The 22901-nt window shown below is 46.4% G+C and overlaps 1 protein-coding gene across 3 annotated transcripts in view; it reads right to left on the minus strand.

Annotated features, from left to right (window-relative positions):
* Positions 1–5144: 5144 nt before the first annotated feature.
* NMNAT3 (nicotinamide nucleotide adenylyltransferase 3) overlaps positions 5145–22901 on the minus strand; it is a 52338-nt gene continuing 34581 nt past the window's right edge. For 2 of the 3 annotated variants that reach the window (XM_015561397.1, XM_006759829.2), the window contains exons 3-5: positions 19194–19377; positions 14192–14274; positions 5145–6328 (exon numbers count right to left, since the gene is read on the minus strand). In XM_015561397.1, coding sequence (XP_015416883.1) covers positions 5946–6328; positions 14192–14274; positions 19194–19377 — 650 coding nt within the window. In that variant the 3' untranslated portion in view covers positions 5145–5945. The remainder of the gene's footprint in view (positions 6329–14191; positions 14275–19193; positions 19378–22901) is intronic. The other variant, XM_006759831.2, reaches the window with a different exon arrangement.

The raw sequence follows: 22901 nt of genomic DNA on the forward strand, positions 1-22901 counted from the left end.
ACAGAAGATTCTTGAGTAGCTATATAACTGTGGTTTTGAACTCTATGTCCTCCATTAGTTTGCTTTCCTTCATTTATTTCATTTGTGACATGTTTCTTTGTCTCCACATTTTTGGCTGACTGTGAGGACCCGCTGTGTCTACCGTGGAAGAAATGCTGTGCTGGAGACACCCTTATGGGGTAGAACTTGCTTCAGTGGGGCTTTGGTGCTCACTGAGTCTGCTTCTTGAGTGTGTCCCTTATGGATGTGAGGAGTTGAAATCTGGTATCTGACAGGGGTACCCTGGCTCCTGGATCTCCAAGTCAACCACTGTGTGAGTCCACCCAGCAGGAGCTACAGCGATATCAGATTTCTCCTCTTTGTTTGGGGTTTGGAAGTTTTGGAGCTCTCTGACCCAGCTGCAGCTTGTTAGGTTAGGCTGCAAAAGTGCAGGTGATTCCTTTGCGCCGCTGGGCACAGCTTGGGTGGGGAAGTAAATTGAGTGGGGCGGGGGTCTCAGAGAATCATCAGGGCAGAGCAAACAGCAATGGCTGTCATCAGCTGTCTGCACGACTCCGTGTCCCGAGTCCCTCTGCGTCCCCGAGTCCCACGCCCCCACAGCAACAATGATCCCTGTGAGCGGCTCTGCGAGAAAGCCACCCTCACTTTCTGACCCACTGCAAGACAGTCCAGTTTCTCCCCGTAGGAGTCTGGCACTCCAGAGTCTCACCATAAATGAGTTCAGTGCATTTGAGAGCTTGTATCCCCTTCCGATTGAAAAAAACAGCACACCCAGGTTCAGCTGCCTCGCACGCACTTCTGTACCTCTGCTCTTGGCGCCTCTGCACCTCCTACCCGATCTCAATATGCTTTTCTTTCCTTCTAGTAGTAGAACTTCCACTCGGCCAGCTTTCCCGGGGTTCTGGATGATAGCTGCTTTGTCCTATAGTTGTAGTTTTAATGTTGTTGTGGGGGGCAGCATGTACAGGTTTATATCTTATGCCGCCATCTTGGTCTCCATCTGGATCATTTTTTAATTGGGTTTTAGTCTTCCTTTTTGGGGAAATTTTTAGAGTTCTAGTCTTCTTGTTGTTAATCCTCACTCGAGGATATGTTTTTTTCATTTATTTTTAGAGAGAGTGGAAGGGAGGGAGGGGGAGAGAAAGAGAGACAGAGGGAGAGAGACAGGCAAACATCGATGCAAGACACATAGATTGGATGCCTCCCACATGGGCCCTGACAGGAGGAAGCGATGGCTCCCCCAACTTGCCCACAGAACACAATATTGTCATTGTTTCTCATAGTGAAATTCCCATGACTTTGTGGGATTTTAGAATTTTGATCATTTGGGGAAGGTGGGACCAGATGGTGCCATGAACATGTCCCTTTGGGGTTATTTGAATAATTCTAAAAAATTTTCTGGTGCATGCCTAGGTGCATTATTACAGATTGTTTATTAGTTACAGGTGTGTCTATAATGCTGAATTCTGGCCCAAGAAAATAACTTCGTGACTGAAATGGAACGCAGTCTATGCAGGGAGACCTCTGCAAAAAGTGAAGGCAGAGACACTCAGCATAGGAAGTGCGAGGATGGGGATAAGGACATTCATAGTCATATATTAACCCAATTACCAAACGCACCTTGCAAACCCGGAGCGCTGTCGGTTTAAAATGGAATTTCACACCCTTCTGTCCCAAATGACACAGAAAGCATTATAAATGAAAATGTCTTTCCTGAGGCTAGACACAGAGCTCCTCTCCTTCGGCAGCACACGCTATCACAGGAGAGCCTTTATTTTAGGCTGGAAATTCTATTTACCCAGGAGCCCAAGCCACTGTGTTTCTATTCTTGCAAAATCAACAAAACACCCAGGCAAACCAGATGCAAAGAAGGCCCGAGGGAATGGGAAGGAATGTGAAATCAGGTGTGCTGGTCAGAGCCCAGGCAGCAATCAGGAGCTCAGCAGTGATACACACTTACTCTCCTCTGATACTAACAAGGGGAGGTTACGGGCATCAGTGGGACAAAGTGAGAGTAGAGGAATATATATGTGAGTGTGGGTATGTGGGTTTGTATGTGTGTTATTTTATTTATTGATTAAATATATTTTTATTGATTTTAGAGGGGAGGGGAGAGGGAGATAGAAACATCAGTGATGAGAATCATTGATCGGCTGCCTCTTGTACACTCCCTACTGGGGATCGAGCCCACAACCCAGGCATGTGCCCTTGATGGGACTCAAACCTGGGACCCTTTAGTCTGCAGGCCAATGCTCTATCCACTGAGCCAAACCATCTAGGGCTGTTGTTTCGTTTTAAAAGAGGACAATGTAAAAGCTCAGAAGTGAATGTTTTGCTTGGTGGGAGTCCGATGATACAGTCATGAATCAGAGAGATGGAGGCATCTCCTCCCAGCCTTGTTGGGCCTGGTGCTCTGAGCCTGTAGAAAGGCTGGACAGGGAGATGGTGGCATGTGAGGATACTGCTCTTGGGTGCATACTGTAATAATAAACCCCTTCTGAAGGGGGTGATAATAAATCAAGCTCATCACGCTGCTTATTGTGCCCTTTCCTGCCTCAGGGCCTTTGCACATGAGGCTCATTCTGAAAGCCAGTGGCCTTGACCCATCCCCCAAGTCTTGTGAATTCATCTTTCAGGTTTCAAATCCATCTTCTCTTCCCTGCCATGGGGGGGGGGGGGTGAATCCCTGAAGTTTAGGGTCTAAAGTTAAACTCTGTACAGTTTTGAAGGCCCCTTTTCAGAATAAGAATAAAAATTATGGTGTGAAAGTCAGACCCCTCCAAGGGTGTTGGAAAGTGAAAGCCTAGCGCTTACGCTTCTCGGTGAACCTGCTGCCTCTTGGTGTCAGAGCACACAGTGTATTTGCTCTCAGAGCTCTCATCACAGTTCATAACCATGTCTAGTCCTGTGGGTATTTGATTCCTGTCCACCTCCCCAGTGGACCACAAGCTTTTAGGGTGGAGAGACTGTGTCTATTCTGCTCATTCTTATACCCTTGGGGTTTAGTCTAGTGTAAGGGTGGGCAAACTTTTTGACTAGAGGGCCACAATGGGTTCTTAAACTGGACCGGAGGGCCAGAACAAAAGCATGGATGGAGTGTTTGTGTGAACTAATATAAATTCAAAGTACACATCATTACATAAAAGGGTACGGTCTTTTTTTTTCAATAGTTTTATTCATTTCAAACAGGCTGGATCCGGCCTGCGGGCCGTAGTTTGCCCATGGCTGAGCTAACCGGCTGGTCTAGTGCCTGGCACATGAGAGGCCCTCAATAAATAGGATTTGAATAAATGAATCCTGACGTTTGAATCATAATAATCAAAAGCATACAACTACTAGCTTCCACCCATTGACAGTCACCTCTTGCCAGGCCCTGGATGGCAATTCTGAAGGTACAGGTACGTTGGAAGCCTCAATCGGTGAAAACGGGAGAGAAAGCCACAAGGGCCCTGGGAAGTGAAGGGAGACTGAAACCGAGGTGCCCCTGATTCCTACTGTCAAGGGCATCGTGATGCCCAGAATAAACACGACTTCATGAGTGGTAGGGACTGCTCCCAAACTTTTTTATTTTTTAATTTTTTAAAGAGGAGGCTCTTCTGAAGCTGCTTGTTCCTGATTTTCCCTCTTAGGAAACAGAACCCCTCCTCCTATACATACCCCTGCAGCCACATTAAGCCAGTGGGTCTCAGCTAGGATGATTATATTGCGCCCCAGTAGGAATATGGTAATGTCCGGGGGCATTTTTGTTGTTACAGCAGGACATGGGGGGATGTTACTATCAGCATCTAACGGATAGAGGCCAGGAATGCTGCTAAGCATCCTGCAATGCACAGGGCAGCCCCTCACAGCAAAGAAACCCTGAGAAACCCAAAGGCTCCCTCTCCACCCCTTTTCCTGAACAGCACAGCTGTTTGCAATGTGTGTGTGTGTGTGTGTGTGTGTGTGTGTGTGCGTATGTGTGTGTTTTCCTCTTTTGCCTTCTATACTCCACACAGAACAGTGGGGCAACACTGCAAAGAGAGCAAGGAGGAAGATATTCACCAGAGTAAATGTGATGTAATTTCAGTTATACACTCAGCTTGTTGAAAGAAAACTAACATTATTGTAACAGGCCCTGTTCTAGGCCAGTACATCGGGTGGCCTGGGAATCTTGTAGAAATGCAGATTCAGAATCAGGAGCCTGAGAGCCTGCATTGCTAACTAGGCCCCCGGGGAAGTCCATGCTGGGGCCAGGCACCACACTTGGAGTAGCAGGTTTCTAGGTACGTAGGACAGATCAACAAACAAAACAAAGACACTCCCCCCCGCCAAAAGGAAGGTAGACAGGCTGAGGTCAGAGGCACTCGGAGACGTAGAAAACCAGAGCTGGAAGAGAACTTAGAGGATGTCTGTTCCTATTTTAGAAGCTGGGAAACTGACGCTCACAGAGGGAAGGGAGCTAGTCAAAATCACATCCTTTGCTGTGGCAGCTTTTGGACAAGGCTGTTGGTTTCCTATTCCCTTGCATTATCAGGGTCCTTAGGGACCCCTTTAGGGTAGCAATCAATCATGGTGGTGGGGAGGGGGAGGAATGGTCAGCAGCTTCAGAGGTTGCAAGAGTACAGGTCTGGGGGACCCCCAAGGAGGCCCCCACTGCTCTGGACCCAGGGAATCAATTTCAGTCATCCCCCTAATGACACGTGCAAACACTGGGATATATTTTGGGAGATTTTAGGTTTCTTCGACTGACCCTCTGTTTTTCTGCATGACTAAATCTGTAGCAAGGATGAGCCAGGAGGAAAGGATGGAGAAGTAACCTGAATGCATTCAGGCATTTGGTCGTCAAGTGTAGAGTAAACTCAAAGCAGAATTAGGCCAATCAAAACCTCTTCCTATTAGGAATGGAAGGATAAATTCTGAACCCACGCCAGGCTCCTGTTCCCATCTCCCAGGGCCCAGCTGAACAAGGCCACCTACCCAGAGTTTCAGACTGGAGAACCGTTCTCATGGTGTTGAAAAGCAACTGCCTCCTCCACTGCTAGGAACATAAGCTTTTAAATTCAGGCCAGTTGTAGCAAATTTCATGGAGTAGTTAAAAAGAAGAGCAACATCTGGCACACGGGGCATTAATAATACAACAAAGGAAGAAAAAGAGAAACTTTTCATTAGTAGTTTTTGATGTCAATTTATTATTTATCCCTTTGTCAATATTCAAACAGGCAGGCCATCATTAAACATTCAGAAAGATCCTCTAACAGAGTCGAGGCATCTGTCTTACCTCAGTTTCTTCTTAGAAACCTGGACATCAAGAGCTCGGGCATTTATAGAATGGCTGTGTTAAAAATATCTGCTGTATCAAAAATATTGTTTGAGGATCACTGCTTAGAAATACTTTAGTTGAAATTTTATCGATGGCCAGTAAGCAGGCAGATCCTGGTTCTTAAAGGAAGATCTGGTGTAAATCAGCAAAAGTGTGGCTTCCAAACTTTTAAGTCCTCGGTATTATTTTGTTTGAAACCTGGTGTTGACAAAGCCCACTGTTTGTTAATTAGCATCCTGTCAAATCTCTCCAATCAAGACCACGCTGCACCTGGTCCTAGTTAAAAAGTGCATTGTGGGCAATTCTGATGTGACCCACAGGGGACCCTGCCATGCGCAGAACCACCTTCAATGTGCCTGTCACAAGTACCCCTTACGAAATGAGAGGCCTCTTCACCCAAAGGTGCTGAGCGCGTTTGCCTACTCCTAACGGCCTGCCACGCCATGTTAACTTCTTTGATAAATGTTCATCCTCGAGACACTTGCTCTTCCCGAAATAAGGGATCCCTTCCTGGGACAGAAGACTCCTCAGAAGTAAAATTATTCTTGAAAGAAAACAAATGAAAAATGGAAAAAAAAGAAAAAGAAAAACACAGACCGAATGCTCTCTCTTCAGGAGGAGCTCAGTAGAGAGGAGGCTGGCCCTCCTAGCTTGTCTCTCCTTCGCTGTTCGGGGCACTGCTGCCTTTCCAAGAACTGCCCGTGGAATAGAGGTTGTGGTCCTTGATGTAGGCGATGACGGCGTCCGGGAGCAGGTACTTCACGCTCTGCCCGTGGCCCAAGGCCCTCCTGATGTATGTGGCGCTGATGTCGTTCTGCACTGGCTCCCGGACCAGGAGGATGTTGTGCTGGCACCTCTGCAGGATGGGTGAGTCCGAGATGTACCCCTTCAGGTCGTGGCCAGCCCGGCCCACGCACACCAAGCCAAACTTCTCCACTATTTCCTGGATGTGCTCGTCTTTCCAGAGGTTGGGGGTCTGGAAGGTCTTCAGGATGTCTGCCCCGCAGAGCAGCTTCAGCTCAGGCACGGCTGGAAAGACAAGGGCAGATCCCAGCAAAGTTATAGGAAGGGTCACGGCCGGGAAAGATAACGTATTCCATTTGCAATGTTCATAAACGCTCCTTGGAATGTACTGGAAACTCAATGTCTCCATGCTCATGACTTAAAAAGAAAAAGCATGAACCTGAAGCCACTTCAGGGCACACAGTTACAGGTAATAATTCAATCAATAAATCTTTGTTTGCTATTGGTGAAGTGCCAAGTGACACAAAATAGTTTTTATTTTTAGTGGTTGCTGGGTCCCACGCAGAGTGGTCCAAAGGTGGCTGTGCTGTACCCAGATCCCCATCTTCTGACAGAGGAATCCTTCTTTAAGCCCGAGGACTAACAAGCTGTGGGCCTCAGACAAGTTACTCCCTTCTCAAAACCCATTTCAGCTCTAACATTTGTGCTTCTCTAAGTAAGCCCTCATCATAAAGGTTAATTGTAAAGGATAACCAGAAGGTCTCCAAGGCCCCAGCTGATGACCTTGTCATCTGTGTTCAATGAAACAAAGCTCTAGTCTAGAACAACTGATCAATGTGGATAATCCTTTGACATTTGTTCTAACAGAATGGCGATAGTGCTGATAAAAGAGTACTTAACATTTATCGGGTGCTTACTATGAGCACTACTGGTTGCTAAGTGCCTTGTGTGTATAATCTCATTTGAGCCTCAGAACACCTTTATGAGGCAGGTATTATTGTTGCGCCCATTTTGCAGAGGGAGAAAGGAAGGCACAGAGAGGCAAGTGACTTGCCTGAGGTCACTCCCTCATCCAGGCAGTTAGTATTCAAACCTGACAGCCAGCCGCTAGGTGGGGCATTTGTAACTGGTAGGCTCTGCTGCCGCCTGCTGGCAGGAATTGTACATGCATCAGAACCCAGAAGCCCTTCCTGGATTGTACAGGAAAAATCTAGTCCATGGGAAAAGCAACCGGCAGGATCTCTGGCCCTTCTGGAAGGGGATTCCAGCTTTGGTAAACAGCACAGGCTGCGGTCCTAGAGCGCTGGCATCTCAGTCACCAGGAAACCTCAGTTGGGAGGGGCTTCAGGGATACCACCTGCTGGGGAAAACCTGACGTAATTGCTCAGTTTAGGCTCCTCTACTGTGGAACCTTGAAAGGAATCTGGACCTGGACCAGAGAAAGGAAATAAAAGAGGAGCACTAGGCCAGCTGTGGAATGGAAAGTAAGAAACCGAATATCACGGGGAGATCTGAGTTCCAGCCCCAGTCGGGCACAGGCTTCTGTGGGGCTAGAGCCAAGGCCTTCCTTCTCTGGGCTTCAGTTTCCCACCTATGAAATGGTGGGCACTGGACTTGTTTACTCAGCAGATGTAATTAGAGAAACACACTTTTCAAACACTCTAGCAGGATAATATTGGTATAAGGGAATGACATTCAAACATATATTAATGTATGATGCACGAATTCTCCATGGTTAAGAACAGGATTCTAAACACCTTAGATCAGGGGTGGGCAAACTTTTTGACTCGAGGGCCACAATGGGTTCTTAAACTGGACCGGAGCATGGATGGAGTGTTTGTGTGAACTAATATAAATTCAAAGTAAACATCATTACATAAAAGGGTACGGTTTTTTTTTTTTTCCCAATAGTTTTATTCATTTCAAATGGGCCGGATCTGGCCCGCGGGCCGTAGTTTGCCCAGGGCTGCTTTAGATTCTAATCCTGTCATTTAACAGTGTGACCTCAACTTTAAAATGAGGATATTAATAGTACTTATCAACTAGGATTATTTTAGAATCAAACCAGCTTATAAATGTAAAGTACTTTGAGTAAGTGTGGTATGTGTTACCTGCATCCATCAGTCGTCTGTCCATCCATCCACCTACTTATCCACCAATTCATTCATTGATACATCCATTGAACACTTGCGGGGTATCCCATGGCCTTTTATAATCAATGAAACTGCATTTAAAATTTTTCCAGTAACTCACACTTTTCACCAATTTTGGCTGGTCCCATTGCTCCAACATATATGTGGGTTTGAATTATTCTGCACCTGTGAGGTTTTTACTCATTTCTTATTTATTCAATCATTGTACTACAGCCTAACACCAGAGTTTGTCCGTTCAAATAGTAGGGTGGTTTTTATATGGCCTTCCTCTGGGGGGAGTTAAGTGATGTACATTTAATTCCAGGGTCTCTGGAGGCCTAGGGCACACACCCCTGTTCCTATAGGTCAGAGAACAAAGACACTCCCTTCTCCTCCCAGTAGATATTTGTGGAATGATTTCCACATATCAATATTAGATGCCGCTTGACTTGTTAACAATGACAGTAGGAGCATGATTCACTCTGAGCCCCTGCTCACCCCTTCTCTGGTCCTCAAGTCAAAGGCATGTCTTCTTCCGGCAACAGGTGCTCAGACCCCAACTCTGGGCAGTCCTGTCATCAGGCCTCACAGAAGTGTTCCCATATCCCTTTCAAATCCACTCACATCACTGCTACACAATCTTCAGGTCAAGTGGGTCTCACCATCCTAGTCCACAGTACATAGTCTGAGGTGTTGAACAAAGGCTACCATTGGACTCGTCTCAACAGCGATGCAGTGACACAAACAGGAGGTGCGCTGGCGCTTTCGGGCAGGGTGCTCTCTCTGAACTGCCACCGGCTTTGACAAGTAGAGATTCACATGGAATGTGAGGGAAGTGCCCCCACGACCTTTTCCTTTGAATGTCCAGCTGCCCTAATGCCTTTTAAAATGTTTTTTTAATTGATTTTGAGAGAGAGAGAGAGGGAGAGGGAGAGACAGAGAAACATCGATTGATTCCTTCCTGCACGCCCCCTCCTGGAGAATCAAGCCTACAGTAACCCAGGCATGTGCCCTGACCGGAAGTTGAACCGATGACTATGTGAGCTGCCCTCTTTGACATTAAAGGGCACCAACCCTGAGGTCAGTCAGCCCTGGGCTCGAATTTCAGACCTGCTGGGACTCTGGGATAGTTGTAGCAGACAAGCCTGCTTCCTCAGTTGTAAAATGGGGATGATAAAACCTCCTGAGGAAGTTATGGAAATCGAGTGAGGGAAGGAATGCCATGTGCATTCCTGGCTAGTGCAGGATATGCACGCGGCCACGTGGGCCACACGGACACACATAGGAGTGTGGGACTTCTGGGCCTACACAGGAGGACACCAAAGATGAAGCCAGGTACTGGCGTCTGTAGGGCAGCACCCAGCTTAGCCAGACAAGTCAGTGTGAAATGGAATGAGATGAAGTGCCTGCTCGGGTTATATGGAAAGGGCGTCCTCTGAAGGTCACTGGGCTGTGCTCAGCCCCATCAGCCCAGGGCAGGGACCAACTTCACAAAAGACAGACACAGTCGGCTGTTAAAGGACCCAGGCATCCTCCATCTCAGTGTGACACCCATGTGGCCCAGGACGCAGCAAGCAATCCACATGCCTGGTGAGGCCAAGGAGGACTGCAAATCACAGGAGTGATGGGCGAAGCAGGGCTCTGGCAGCCAGAACATGCTGAGCTCAGCCTGTAATTTGCAATCCCAGAGTAGAACAGCACACAATAAAATACACAGCACACCAACGGTCCTTTAGAAATATGTCACTAGTAACATACAAGCCACCTCATCAAAAGCTAGACTTATGCTGAGAAAAACTCCATCTTCCTCTTTTAATTGCTCTACAATTTTTTTCCTGATTACAAACATATCTGTGTCAATTATGGAATATTATGGAATATATAGAAAATATGTGTTAAAAGCAGGAAATAATAATAATCTTATATAATACAAGCCTAATATGCTAAGTGTCTAGTCATCCGTTCAACCAATCAAAGCGTAATATGCTAATGATATGCTAAGGCCGCTCAACCGCTTGCTATGATGCGCACTGACCACCAGGGGGAAGACAGTTGACCAGTTGCTATGATGTGCACTGACCACCAGGAGGCACACACTCCAACAGATAGGTTAGCTTGCTGCTGGGGTCTGGCCGATTGGGACTGAGTGAGAGGGGCCGGACATGCCCTGGAGCCCTCCTACAGTCCCTCCCCAGCTGGCCAACCTCTCGCGTTCCTCCCTGGCCTGGCAATCATGCACCAGTGGGTCCCTCAGCCTGGTCCCTCTCACAATCCGGGACCCCTCAGGGGATGTTAGAGAGCCCATTTTGGCTCGATCCTTTTCAACACGGGAGCTGCTCACTGGTGGTCAGTGTGCTCTCACAGGGAAGTGGGCCTAAGCCATCAGCTGGACATCCCCTAAGGGCTGCCGGACTGTGAGAGGGCGCAGGCTGGGCTGAGGGACGCCCCCCCACCTGCCCAAGTGCACGAATTTCATGCACCAGGCATATATATATATATATATGCCTAAGTGACTGAACGACCAAATGACCAAACAATCGGTTGCTATGACATGCACTGACAACCAGGGGGCAGACGCTCAACACAGGAGCTGTCCCCTGGTGGTCAGTGCGCTCCTACAGTGGGAGCGCTGCTTAGCTGACTGACAGCCTCCAGATGCTGGGTTCACAGCTAGCAAGTGCAGCTGTAGTGGCACGAGCTTCTCCTGCCTCCGCCTTAGTGCTACTGAGTAGTGGCGGTGGCAGGCGTAGGGGGGCATCCCTCACCCAGACTGGCCAGGCACCCCAGTGGGGACCCCCACCCTGAAGGGTGTGTGACCAGCTGCAAACAGCCATCATCCCCTCATCTAAGCTGGCCAGGCACCCCAGTGGGGACCCCCACCCTGATCCAGGGCACTCTTCAGGGCAAACCAGCCGGTGTGGGATGTCGGACTGCCGGTTTTAGCCTGATCCCTTGAGGGTTCCCGGATTGCGAGAGTGTGCAGGCCAGGCTGAAGGATCCTACCAGTGCACGAATCTGTGCACCAGGCCTCTAGTAATAATAATAATAATAATTCTGCTTTCTACAAATCATTAATAGTTTGGTATATTTTTAAAATTTATATTTTTCTATATACTTGAGATTATATATATATATATAGAACTGTATCCTCTTTTTTTCCACTTACCTCATAAGCATTTCTCTAAACCAAGAAAACCTTTTGTGTAGATTCTTCATCCAGGTATCCTATCTAATAATAAACAAAGATTGAAATTGACCGTACCTTTGCTACACCTCCCACTGGCTAATCAGCGAGATATGCAAATCAACTGCCAACAAGATGGCAGTTAATTTGCATACGTAAGCGCAAAGTGGCGGAGAGAAGACTGAAGGTGGCTCCGGCCGGAGCAGCGAGGGCTGTGAAGGCAGCTCCGGCCGGAGTGGCACCGGTTTTCCTCCGGCACCCGGGACCCAGGCCTACTGCATGAATCTTTTCATGCAACAGGCCTCTAGTACAGTATAATTTACTTACACATGCCCTTATATTTAAACACTGAGGTTTCTTTTATTTTCTGCCATTATAAAAACTGTGTGATAAACATCTTTCTGCAGAAATCTTTGTCCTGATTTCTAATTATTTCCTCAGATAGATGCCGGAGAAGGTGGGGTGGGAACTATATCAAGCAAGAGGCATGGACATTTTTCCCTCCTCCTTTAAAAAAAATTTATTGATTTTTAAAGAGTGTGGAAAAGGAGAGAGAGAAACATCGACCAGCTGTCTCCTGCATGTCCCATGAGCACCTACAACCCAACTCAACCCCACCTAGGCATGTGCCCTGTGAGAATCAAACCAGTGGCTTCTTGGTGCACGGTTGACACTCAACCACTGAGCCACACTGGTCAGGCAGGGGCATGGACATTTTAAAGCCCCTGATACATTCTGGTCAACTGAAAGCCCACTTTTCATTCAATGTAAACTTCCTTTTTTAATAGTTACTTTAAATGAGAACAAGATGAGTAGCATTTAGGGTTTGAACAGAAAGAAGGGGATACGAGACAAACCCCAATGTTACAGGGCCAAGCAGAGTGGGCTAGGAACCCCTAGAAAAATAAATCCCAAAAGAGAGTGCTGTGAGCTTTGGCAGAGGGAGTAAGGAGTCCATCTCAATGAAAGCAAATGGGATTGTTTTCACAGGGAAGGTAAGTTCCAAACTGTGCCTCAAGGTCAGACAGGTTTCGACAGGGGAGCCGAGATGGGAAGGGGAGGAGGGGCAGTCCAGGTAAAGAGCCAAGACAGGGATTCTGGAAGCATGTGCAGAGGTGACATGCGAGAAGATGGGAGCCTCAGGGGGGCATGCCTCCCACATCACGGGGGGCTCCCAGCCTCTCACTGGAGGCTCCAGCATTCCCCAGAGGCACGGAGTGCCCAGCACCTATGCTGTTTCCTGCCTTTGTGCCTTGCTCAGCTGCTTTTCTGCCCAGAAAGGCCCCCAACTCCAGATAACCTTCTGATCCTATGAGTCTCGGTGCAGGTGTCTCCTCCTCCAGGCAGCCTTCCTAATCCCTGCCTGGACTCATCACCATTCATAGGCTGTCTCCAGATCAGGTCTAGGGTGGGGGCAGGCTGCCTCTGTTCTCAGCCTGAGCCCAGAGCCTGGTCCGGGGAAGTGCTGAGCGAGCATCTCTAGACCCCTATTAGGAGTGACTGCTGAGCCAGAGGTGATTCAGAAAGGAGGCAAAAGGCTGAGAACTAACACTTCTTGTGCTCATGACTGGGACAGGGGAAGAGCCCATGCAGTCGGGGGAGAGGCAGAGAGCAGAAGAATATAATAAACACTGTATAAGCTGGTTACACAGGACACTCTATAACTCCTTCCTCCTTAGATTCCTGCTCCAGTACACAGTTCCCCAAACTGGCCGGAAAGCCTGTACCCAGAGTGACCGTAAAACACCCAGATTCCCAGGTACCATTCCCACTTGGGCGGTCTGGGGTGTGGTTTGGGAATTCGTGTTTTTAACAAGCCTCACAGGTGATTCTGCTGCGAGGGATCCTTTGACCGGCATTTGGGGACTACCGCATGAAACCTTTGGGGCCTGCTGGCATTTCCAAGTACTTTTAGAAGACTGTTTCCCAGTCTGTGTTCTGGGGAGCACTAGTTGTGAGAATTACTAACATGCACCAAAAAGAGTTCCATGACTAAAACATGACAATGGCTGCTATTTCCTTTTCCTGTGGGGTCACAATGCTCATGAACATAATAAAGGCTCTGAAAAGGCCTGCAGTAAAGAAACCATTTTAGGTTTGTTTAACCATGACATTCCCAAGCCCTACTGATCTGGAGATCGTGTCCACCAACCATAGTTGGGAGAGCTGTAGATGGGCTGCTGGAATTTCAGCCCAGTGGGAAAGTAATTAATTCGCTTTTGTGTCAAGTCCTGCCCTCCTATCACCTGGTGTTCCTGTTTGTTTGCAAGAGGGGGCCCTGCATTTGACTCCCACCCCAGTACCATAGCTGCCATTAGAGAAAGAAGGTACTTTGAAATCATAGCTGACAAGGTTCTATCATACACCAGGAGTTGACAACAGGGTAGAAACCCAGGGTTATAAACTGAAAGGACAATCCAAATCAACTTAAATTCCCTTAAAAACAGGTCTTCTTTCCCGAGTAAACCACTGAGTTACACTGTTGTATTAGTTTCTCAGTTTAAGGATTATAATGGCACATTTTGTATTCAACAAGAAGAAAACCCACCCTGAAAAAAATAAAAAGAACAAAACAGAAAGGCTAAGGCTTTTAAAAGAACCCCAGCATCACTCGCCCATTTATCCCTGTGCAGCCCTGACTGTAATCCATGTCACAAGCATAAGTCACAGGGTAGGTAAACCCCTCTGGGGCCGGAAATCCCAAGTTAGCATAATGATTTACAAGGGGTGGTGGCAGACTGATTAATTTGACCATTCAGCCTGGGAAGCATAACCCCAACCAGGCAGGCCCCAGAGGTTCTCCCTCCCACAGAGGAGGGGGTCAGTACCCACCTGCGGGTGCTGGGGAGACAGCTCTGCCTTGGCCCCGACCTTCCTCCTGGGGTAGATATCTGAGTAGTTCGCTGTGATGATGCCTGTGTTGTAAACATAAGGCTCAGGGTGTGTCTGTGCGGCCTACTGTCCCCCAAAGCCACCCAGGGGCTCCCAGATGTTAAGTCTCAGCCTGCTTCTGTCCATTTTAGGTAGCACATTCCACAATTATTTGCTGAGGGCCTACTATGTGCCAGGCCCTGTGCCAGGTGCTAGACAGAAAGCAGACACTGTGGGGTCGTCCAGAGAGCCCTATCCAAGACAGTTCACTGCCTTCTGTGAGCCCAGCATGAAGGGGGAGCATATTCCTACTCTTTTCACATTTTCTTCCAATATCTCACTTTTTAAAAAGAATGAGTAGCGGTTATTAGAATCAGACAGATCTGAGTTCAAAACACCAATTTTTGTTTGTAAAGCCGGGATAAAAACACCCACTTTTTAGGCTTTTGTGAAGGTAAATGAGCAACTACACAGAAGGCACTGACTCACAGCGCGATCCCAAAAAAGATGCTCACTCTTATCGTAAGTTACTATCTTAGAACTAGAGAGAGTGGTGGCTAAGAGTCTGGCTCCAAGCCAGGCTGCCTGGGTTGGATCCCAGCTCCTCCCCAGGCCTGCTGTGTATTCCTGAGTGAGCGTTTCAAGTCTCTGTGTGGATGGTTCGGCATCTGCATGATGAGGAATAATGACAGTGCCTGCCTCCAAAGGGTGGCTATGAACATTAAAAGAGCTGTACATGCAAAGTGCACTGAACAGTGCACACAGAGCAAATCTTGTTACACGTTAGCATTTCAAATATGATTAGCCTCACCAATTTGGCATGCGTGGCTCTTTTAGCATTCTGTCTTCTGCAAATCAAGAGACAGCTCTGTCTTCTTTTTTTAAAAAAAAATCAGACACAGGTAATCACTATGTCATATCAATTTGATCTTCCATCTCCTACCGACTGTACTATGCATTAACTAGAGCTGTATTTGAGAGGGAGCAGTGCCTGGTGGTAAAAGCATATGTTTTACAGCCAGGGCAGGTGGGTTCAAGGTTATGTTCTCCTGCATGTCTGATCCTGGAAGGGTAACTAACACCCTTGGAGCCTCACTGACCTTGTCTGTTAATTGGTCATGAAAGTTCATGCCGGCCTCATCTCCGCTGAGTATCCCAAGAACATGAAGAAGGAAGTGCTCTACCCTGCCAAGTGCTGGGGACGAGGCTCAATGCTGATGATTACTGGGGGTGGGCTCAGTGTAAAGATGAAGTTCTAGCATTAGACTGCCTGGGTTGGAACTCTGGCTCCAGCTTGTAGCTGTGTAATCTTGCTGGGTTTCTTATGCAATCTGCCTCCAGTTTCCTCATCTGTAGGATGGGGTATAATGACAGCCCCATCCCAGAGAGCTGCTGTGAGGATTAACTGACGAACTTAGCACTGGTCCATACACAGGAAGTGCCCAATAAATGTTAGCTGTTATTATTATTGTTGTCAGCCTATCTTCCCCATAAGATTGTGAACAGGGAGCGCATCTAATTCATCCTTATAGTCTTAGTATTCAGGAACTGCTCACCCAGAGTCAGCTAAATTCAGAAATGATGGAAGGAGTGGATAAAGAATACATTTAATTCTGGTCCAAAGTCCTTCCTGATAATCTCAGAGACTCAGCTAAATTTTCTTAAGGCCTAGCTGTGCTCCCATATTGCCTTCCTACTTTGGTTCTAGTAAGCTTCATCTCTACAGTTTCACTCCTGGCTTAGTCTGAAATCTCACATCAGATTGAAGTAGGTTTGGGTCTCACTTCTGCTTGCTTACTGCAGGACTTTGAGTATGTCCCTGACCCTTTCAGACCCTCCATTTCCTTATCGGTAAAATGGGGCTAAACCCACCTACTTCTCAGAGTTGCTGAGCTGATTAAATGTTATATACATGCAAGCACCTAGTACACACACTAGGTGATCAATAAAAGTACTGATGGTCATTTAGTTTACTTACCTTGAAGCTTCTAGTTCAAGTTAACCTATTTTGAGTACTAGCTAGATCTCTAAACTCTGGTGTGCAAATGATTACTTACAGTGTGAATGCCTCTTCCTCAGAGATCTCCACTCTGCCTCTGTGGGAAGTGGCCATCACTTCCTCTTGTTGCCTGCCTGAGTGGTACCCTGGTGTGCCTCGCCCTAAGCCTGAGGACTGACCCTAGGAGCACATTCTCTATGTCCTAAGAAGCCCCAGTCGTCTCTGGGGACACCTGATCTAAGGGTCACTGTGGCAGGAGCAAAGTCAGCCACATGGTGTCCCCACCTGCAGATCCCTGGCTTTGAAGATGGCCATGAACCTGGCTTCAGAGTCCAACAGACGGGGGCTCCATCACTTGCCTCCTTGTTGTGTGTCTATGATAAAGTTAGCTTCTCTAAACCTCAGTTTTTTCATCTGTAAAGTGAGGACAACCTAAGATCATGTTTGCGAAGGGGTACACGAGATGATGATGGACCATATCAAGTCACGTGACCAGGGTTCTCCTCCCACAACATGGGGAAAAGGTGAGATATAAGTTATCAGATGCCCTAAAAACATGAAAGCTGGCCTAGACTTAAAAATAAGCAACCTGATAAGGAGAAAAAGAATCCCCAATAAGCCCCACAGTGAGTTTACTTTACAGTGATATTTGTCACTGTTACTATGATGGAAATCCACTGTTGACTCTATCAGGAAGATACTGAATGGAGCAAAGGATGGGGTAGATTTATCATGCCTTCTAGAAATCACCTAAATTTACAATTAACCAGATTTTCAACCTTAAAAAAAAAAAAAGAGCTTCGGGTAGTTTTAGATAAACATTAGTAATCAAACAAATTTTCTAATGCAATGAATAAACTTGGAGATGAAGCTCACTCCAAATACTGAAAGCATATCTGATAATCAGCTACCTAATAAAATGGTGTTGACTATCTGTATCAGGGGCTTCTCAACCTTGATTGCACAAAATAAATCATTTGGGTAGCTTTTAAAAATGACCTGTGCCTATACCCAACCTAGACATATCATAATCGTGTGTGTGTGTGTGTGGAGGGGAGGGTGTTTATAATTTTTTTAAAAAAGCTTCTCAGGTGATTCCTACAGCAGGGTTGAGACCACTGGTTTGGACAGATCTCCGTATTAATGAAAAACCTGAAAAATATGGCCACAGGTTAAGATCACCAGGGAACTCTTAAAAATCCTGACAACATCCCAGCTGCTGGGGTAAGACTCAGGCATTGATACTTTTGAAAGCTCCTAGGTGATTCAATGTGCAGCCAAGGTCCTTAAAAAAATGTATTTGGTAAAATTTAGCAAACACCTGCATTTTTCAGCAGAAGCACTAGTAATATGATGTAGTACTGTGGTCAGTTCCTATTTATCCAAGAATGGCTTCTCTGTTTTGAGGATAGATTACAGGCCAGTGTTAGGGATGCAGGGAAGGTAGCAAACGTTAAGCATCTACCAGAAACCAAGTGTTTTTTCCTACACTATCTCATTTACTTCACACTGTACCCCAGTGAGGTAGGTGGTGTCACCCCCATGTTATTAGGTGAGTAACTGAGCCTCAGAGAGGCTGACTCACTTACATCAAGTCACTTAGCTAGTAAACCGGGCTCCAAAAGCGGGGTCCTAGGCCACACTCCACAGCATCTATCTGTTTCTGCTTATGTCTCAAGCTAAATTATCTGTTGAATTGTCTATTGTTTTGTTTCCATTTCCTTGTTATCCTAGATGAATGAGAGCTGACTATAGGGCTTATTCTGAATGATGATCTAGGCGGAAATTCATTCCTTCTGTTAAAAAAAGAGAGAGCACATGTCCTAACAATTATTTCATATTTGCTCTCCTTTTAACTTGGCAACAGGTTCTGAAGTAGCACTGGAACTGCTGAATGCTTTAGCTGGTTCTTTCCCCCCTAGAAGGTAAATAATAAGCACCAGGGTATGTAGCTAAATGTTTACTTGAACTTTTTCTCCCAAGTGACTTTGAAAATAAGTAAAAAATGAAAAACTTCCTGCTTCTCTAGCAAACTCTCAGTGACGTTTCCCAGATACAAGCCTAACCCATCGTCCTAACATGCAGGGCTTGCTGGGGCTTTTATACAGCAAATTACTTACCCTGAATACTAACAGCAACTCCAAAAGGGAAAAAAAAGTCATGTAACTAGTTCTAGATTCATAGGCCCTCTCACCCCGCCCACCCATTTTAAAGTCTGGATTTATAGAACCCAGGACTTGTATAATTAGAAAAGATAGCTATTATGTACCCACAGTTTTCAACCTACTCAATGCTGACAATAATGAAAGGTCCCACTTACTGAATATTCTTATGTGGTCCTGGGTCAGAAAAGTTATTTCCATCTTTAAAATCCTAATTAGGATTTATTGTCCCCATTTTGCAAATGAGAAATGTCTCTCAGAGAAGTTAGGTCAAGTGCCTAAAGTCACTGAGTGCCTAAAGCTACTCAGTGGTGGCACTGGAGCCAGATGGTACATACAACCTGCTGAAACAAGACTGGATGTTTCCAGAAAGTCCATCCCAAAGGGCAGTGGTTTGTGATTTTTCTCATTCAGGACCTCTCTGAGATCGTGGGCCTGTTGGTCTCTCTCCCTCTCAACCTGTGGGTCGCGACCCCTTTGGTGGTCAAACGACCCTTTCACAGGGGTTGCCTAAGACCATCCTGCATATCAGATATTTACATGACGATTCATAACAGTAGCAACATTACAGTTATGAAGTAGCAACGAAAATAATTTTATGGTTGGGTCACAACATGAGGAACTGTATTTAAAGGGCCAGAAGGTTGAGAACCACTGCTCTGGGGTGAAGCACTTCTTGGATTTTGGCTGTAAAGGCCTGGCTGAAGCCCCAATCAACACTCCATCCCTACTTTTCACCCCCCGGGCCCTGTAGACATGTCCCATGGCCCCGGGTCATTCAGGAAAGCATGCCCACTGTTACCTCAGCACCTTCACCGTCTCCGTCCACTGCGCCTGCTCACTCTCCCAGGGGTCCACCCGGATCCAGTCGGACGTCTGCAGGGCCAGCCGGACCATTGCCACTCGGTGGTGGGCAGCTGCAAGGTCTTTTTTCTTGTAGTTGTCACTGACAGGAGAGATGATACCCCCGATCACCTGGTACGTTCCTAGGCAAAGTAGAACAGTGGTGTTGCTCGCCACCTGCCTGAATTCAGGTAGGTGCTCAAAATCTCCATGCCTCATCCTGGCATTCTCTCCTGAGTGGCCAGCTCCCTTAGGCATATCCTTATTTTAAGGATATGTTACTGCCTACGTATTTATTACTCTTATATACCTTTCTGTGAATTGAGCATCTTTAACTCTAACAATGCCTCTTGACTTAAAGTCATTATGCCTGATATTAATGTAGCCTCAACAGCTTTATATATGCACTAGAGGCCCGTTGCACGAAGAGATTCGTGCGATAGGCCTTCCCTTCCCCTGGCTGCTGGCACTGGTTTTCCTCCTGCACCTGGGACCCAGGCCTTCACTCCTCCAGCCGGAGCCTCAGTCTTCGCTGCTCCGCTTTGTGCCTATGTATGCAAATTAACCTCTATCTTTGTTGGGTTAATTTACACACTCTCCTGATTGGCTGGTGAGCATAGCAGAGGGACAGTCAATTTACATGTTTGTCTATTATTAGGTAAGATAGCATTTTTTTTATAACCTTTCTCTTTCAACTTCCTATACTTATGTTTCAAACACGTCTTTTGTAAATAGCTGAATTTAAAAATACTTTGGTCAAGTTTGACAATTACTGATTTGTAACTGGAATATTAAGTTTACCAATATTTAATGTAAATGCTGACATATTTAAGTTTCAAGCTACCATCTTTATGTTGAGGGTTTTTTTTTGTCACAAGCTTTATGTGTTTTTTTTCCTTTTCTGCCTGTCTTTGGACTTCATTTCATTTTTTTCCTCTCAGACTAAAACTTACATATGCAGTCATATATCCAAAGTAAATTAAGGCCTTTACCTTCTTCCTCAACAACACAAGGACTTCAGAACTCTGTAACTCCATTTAATATCTCCTTACATGTTATTGTAGATATTTTAAGTCTATTTATTCCCCTAACCTTAATAGAACAAATTATTGTTTTATACACCGATCACATTTAAATTAAAAAACCTTTTTATTTATTTTAGAGAGAAAGGGAGAGGGAGAGGAAGAAACATCAACGATGAGAGAGAATCATTGATTGGCTGCCTTCTGCACGCCCCACACTGGGGATCGAAACCACAACCCAGGCATGTGCCCTGGCCGGGATTCAAACTGTGACCTCCTGGTTCATAGGTCAACACTCAACTCTGAGCCATGCCAGCCAGGCTGTTTTTATTGATTTTAGAGAGAGAGGGAAGGAGAAATATCAATGTGAGAAACACTGATCAGTTGCCTCCTATATGCTCCCCACCTGGTGATGGAACCTGAAACCTGGGGATGGAACCTGAAACCTGGGCATGTACCCTGACCAGAAATCAAACCCACGACCCTTTGTTGCCACAGGCCCTTTATTGCCACAGACGATGTTCCAACTGAGCCACCCAGCCAGGGCGAAAGCATAACTTTTAAAATCTGTATATGACCGATGCCAATTTCAAAGTCTATACAGGTTGTTTTTGTGGCCTGTTGTTTCTTATTTATATTGTTTCATTTTTATTTACATTGTTTCATTTGTGCCTATTTTTGACTGCTTGCTGGTCAATGTCTCTAACTAGTTACTTGTAGAGGCTCCCCCAGGCCTAAGATACAGATATTTTCTTCCAGAAAGGCTTCATGCTTGCTTTTGACAGGCACCTGGAGTATAAGTCACAGATGACCTTAAATCAAGCTCTTGGTTTGAGCTTCTTTGGCCAATCCAGGCAAAAGGTTGCAAATCTGAGCAAAGGCTGATGTGTGACCATGTTTTTCTGGCAATGTTTTATCCTTTTGTTTTCTTCTCCTACTTGCCTTGGTACCGAGGCAACAAGGCTTCTGTGAAGTCCTCTAGGGTTGGGGAAAGGAGGTGGGTTAAGATGCAGCTCACCCTGGATCCTTAGGGGTCCAGCTTAACGTGTGGGAAGTCACCCATAAGGCTCCCCAGCTTGGCAGGCTCCAGCCTTTGAACAGTTTCCCTCTTGGCCTCAATGGCCACTGATTCAATGCTAAGTGAGCAGTAGGGCACCCGTGGCAAGTGTCTGTAAGACATCAGTGGTTCTGGAGTTCTAGTAACCTACTGATTTCCATGGTTACAGGTGTTTCTCAGCTGGTCGGAGACATCCGCACTTTTCAGCTTTAAAAGTGAGGTTTGCAAATGTTCTATCCACCATTTCTTGTTTTAGTGGGAGATGATCCAAAGTGCAGCCTGCCCCTGGAAGCTGGAGGTTCTTTGAGGCCTTTTCCGAGCCCTGGTAACCTGGTTGCCTAGGGCCCTCCTTCAAGAGGCTGCAGCACTCACTGCTCCAGGGGGATGGCGGAACCAGGGGAGAATAGAAAGGGGACATCCAGCTTCTGAATTCCAGCACTGGCTGCTAAAGCTCATGTTCAGAGGAACGCTTGTGAAGGCTAAAGTTTTCATTTGTAAGAGTCAGACTTTGTTAAGGGAGAAATATTTAAGTTCCAAAAGTTACCCTTAAAAAAAAAACAAAATGAACAAAAAACAAGAACCAGAGCCCAGGGAGTCAGAGCACACAGTTTTACTAAAACCCAGAGTAGTAAGAAGGAGAGACTATGAAAATGGAAAAGGCCCTTTCTGGGCTGAGGATGGGGGAGTGAGCTGCAGACATAGAGAAGAGCCTAGTAGAAAAGCTTGTGGTGACAGAGTTTAGACACAAGTGGAGGCCTGCTCCTTACACCCTCTTATCCTTCAGAGACAAAACCTGGTGCATGGTGTTGGGGAGGGCCTGGTTAAGAGGCCCAATTAAGTTGGGAACTGCAGATCTGGTGGCTTGTATTTTGCTTCCCACTTGGAATTGGAGGAGACCATCTTGCACTGCCCTGTGCCAACAGCAGCAATGGTGGTGTGGCACGTATGGGCAGAGAGGACTTCAGAAAACGTCCCCTCCCCTGCCCTCCAAGTCCCTCTCAGCTGCAGCAGGGCATGGCAGAAATCCATAAAAACTCCCTAGGCTCCTTGAGAGGAGTAGTGAAGGAGGCTGAGGAGAGTCAGCAGGGTTACTTGTGGGGAGATAGGGTACAGGGCACCGAGGGTGCAGCCGAAGGCAGGAACCATGGTGTTGGGAGTACCAGGGAGGGCCCAGACAGCAGCAGTAGTGCCGAGCCACGGGACGCTGAGGAGGCTTCCATTGTGGAGGCACAGAGGACAGAGGACAGTGCCGAGGTCGAAGGCAGCCCCCTTGGCTAGAAGGCATTTGGGGCCAGACTCCCCTTTTCGGAAGCCAGGATGATATGCTCCTATGGAGCTTAACTCAGTCTTGGGGAAGTAGGCAGGAAGAGATTAACTTGATTAAACACTGACCTGTAAGAGTAAGCCTAATATCTGAAAATAGTTATCTTGAAGTAGCCTTTTTTTTCTTTCTTTTTTTTTTTTTTTTTTTACTATTCATGGAAATGGTGGCTTAAGAGCAAGTTGAGTGTTGTAGAAAGCAAAGAAAGTTATATTTCTACACATCTGAGTCCCATGTTATACATGGAACTGGTTAAGTTCTTTCTCT

Source organism: Myotis davidii, unplaced genomic scaffold (assembly GCF_000327345.1).
Source record: "Myotis davidii unplaced genomic scaffold, ASM32734v1 scaffold415, whole genome shotgun sequence".
NCBI classification, from domain to species: Eukaryota; Metazoa; Chordata; class Mammalia; order Chiroptera; family Vespertilionidae; genus Myotis; species Myotis davidii.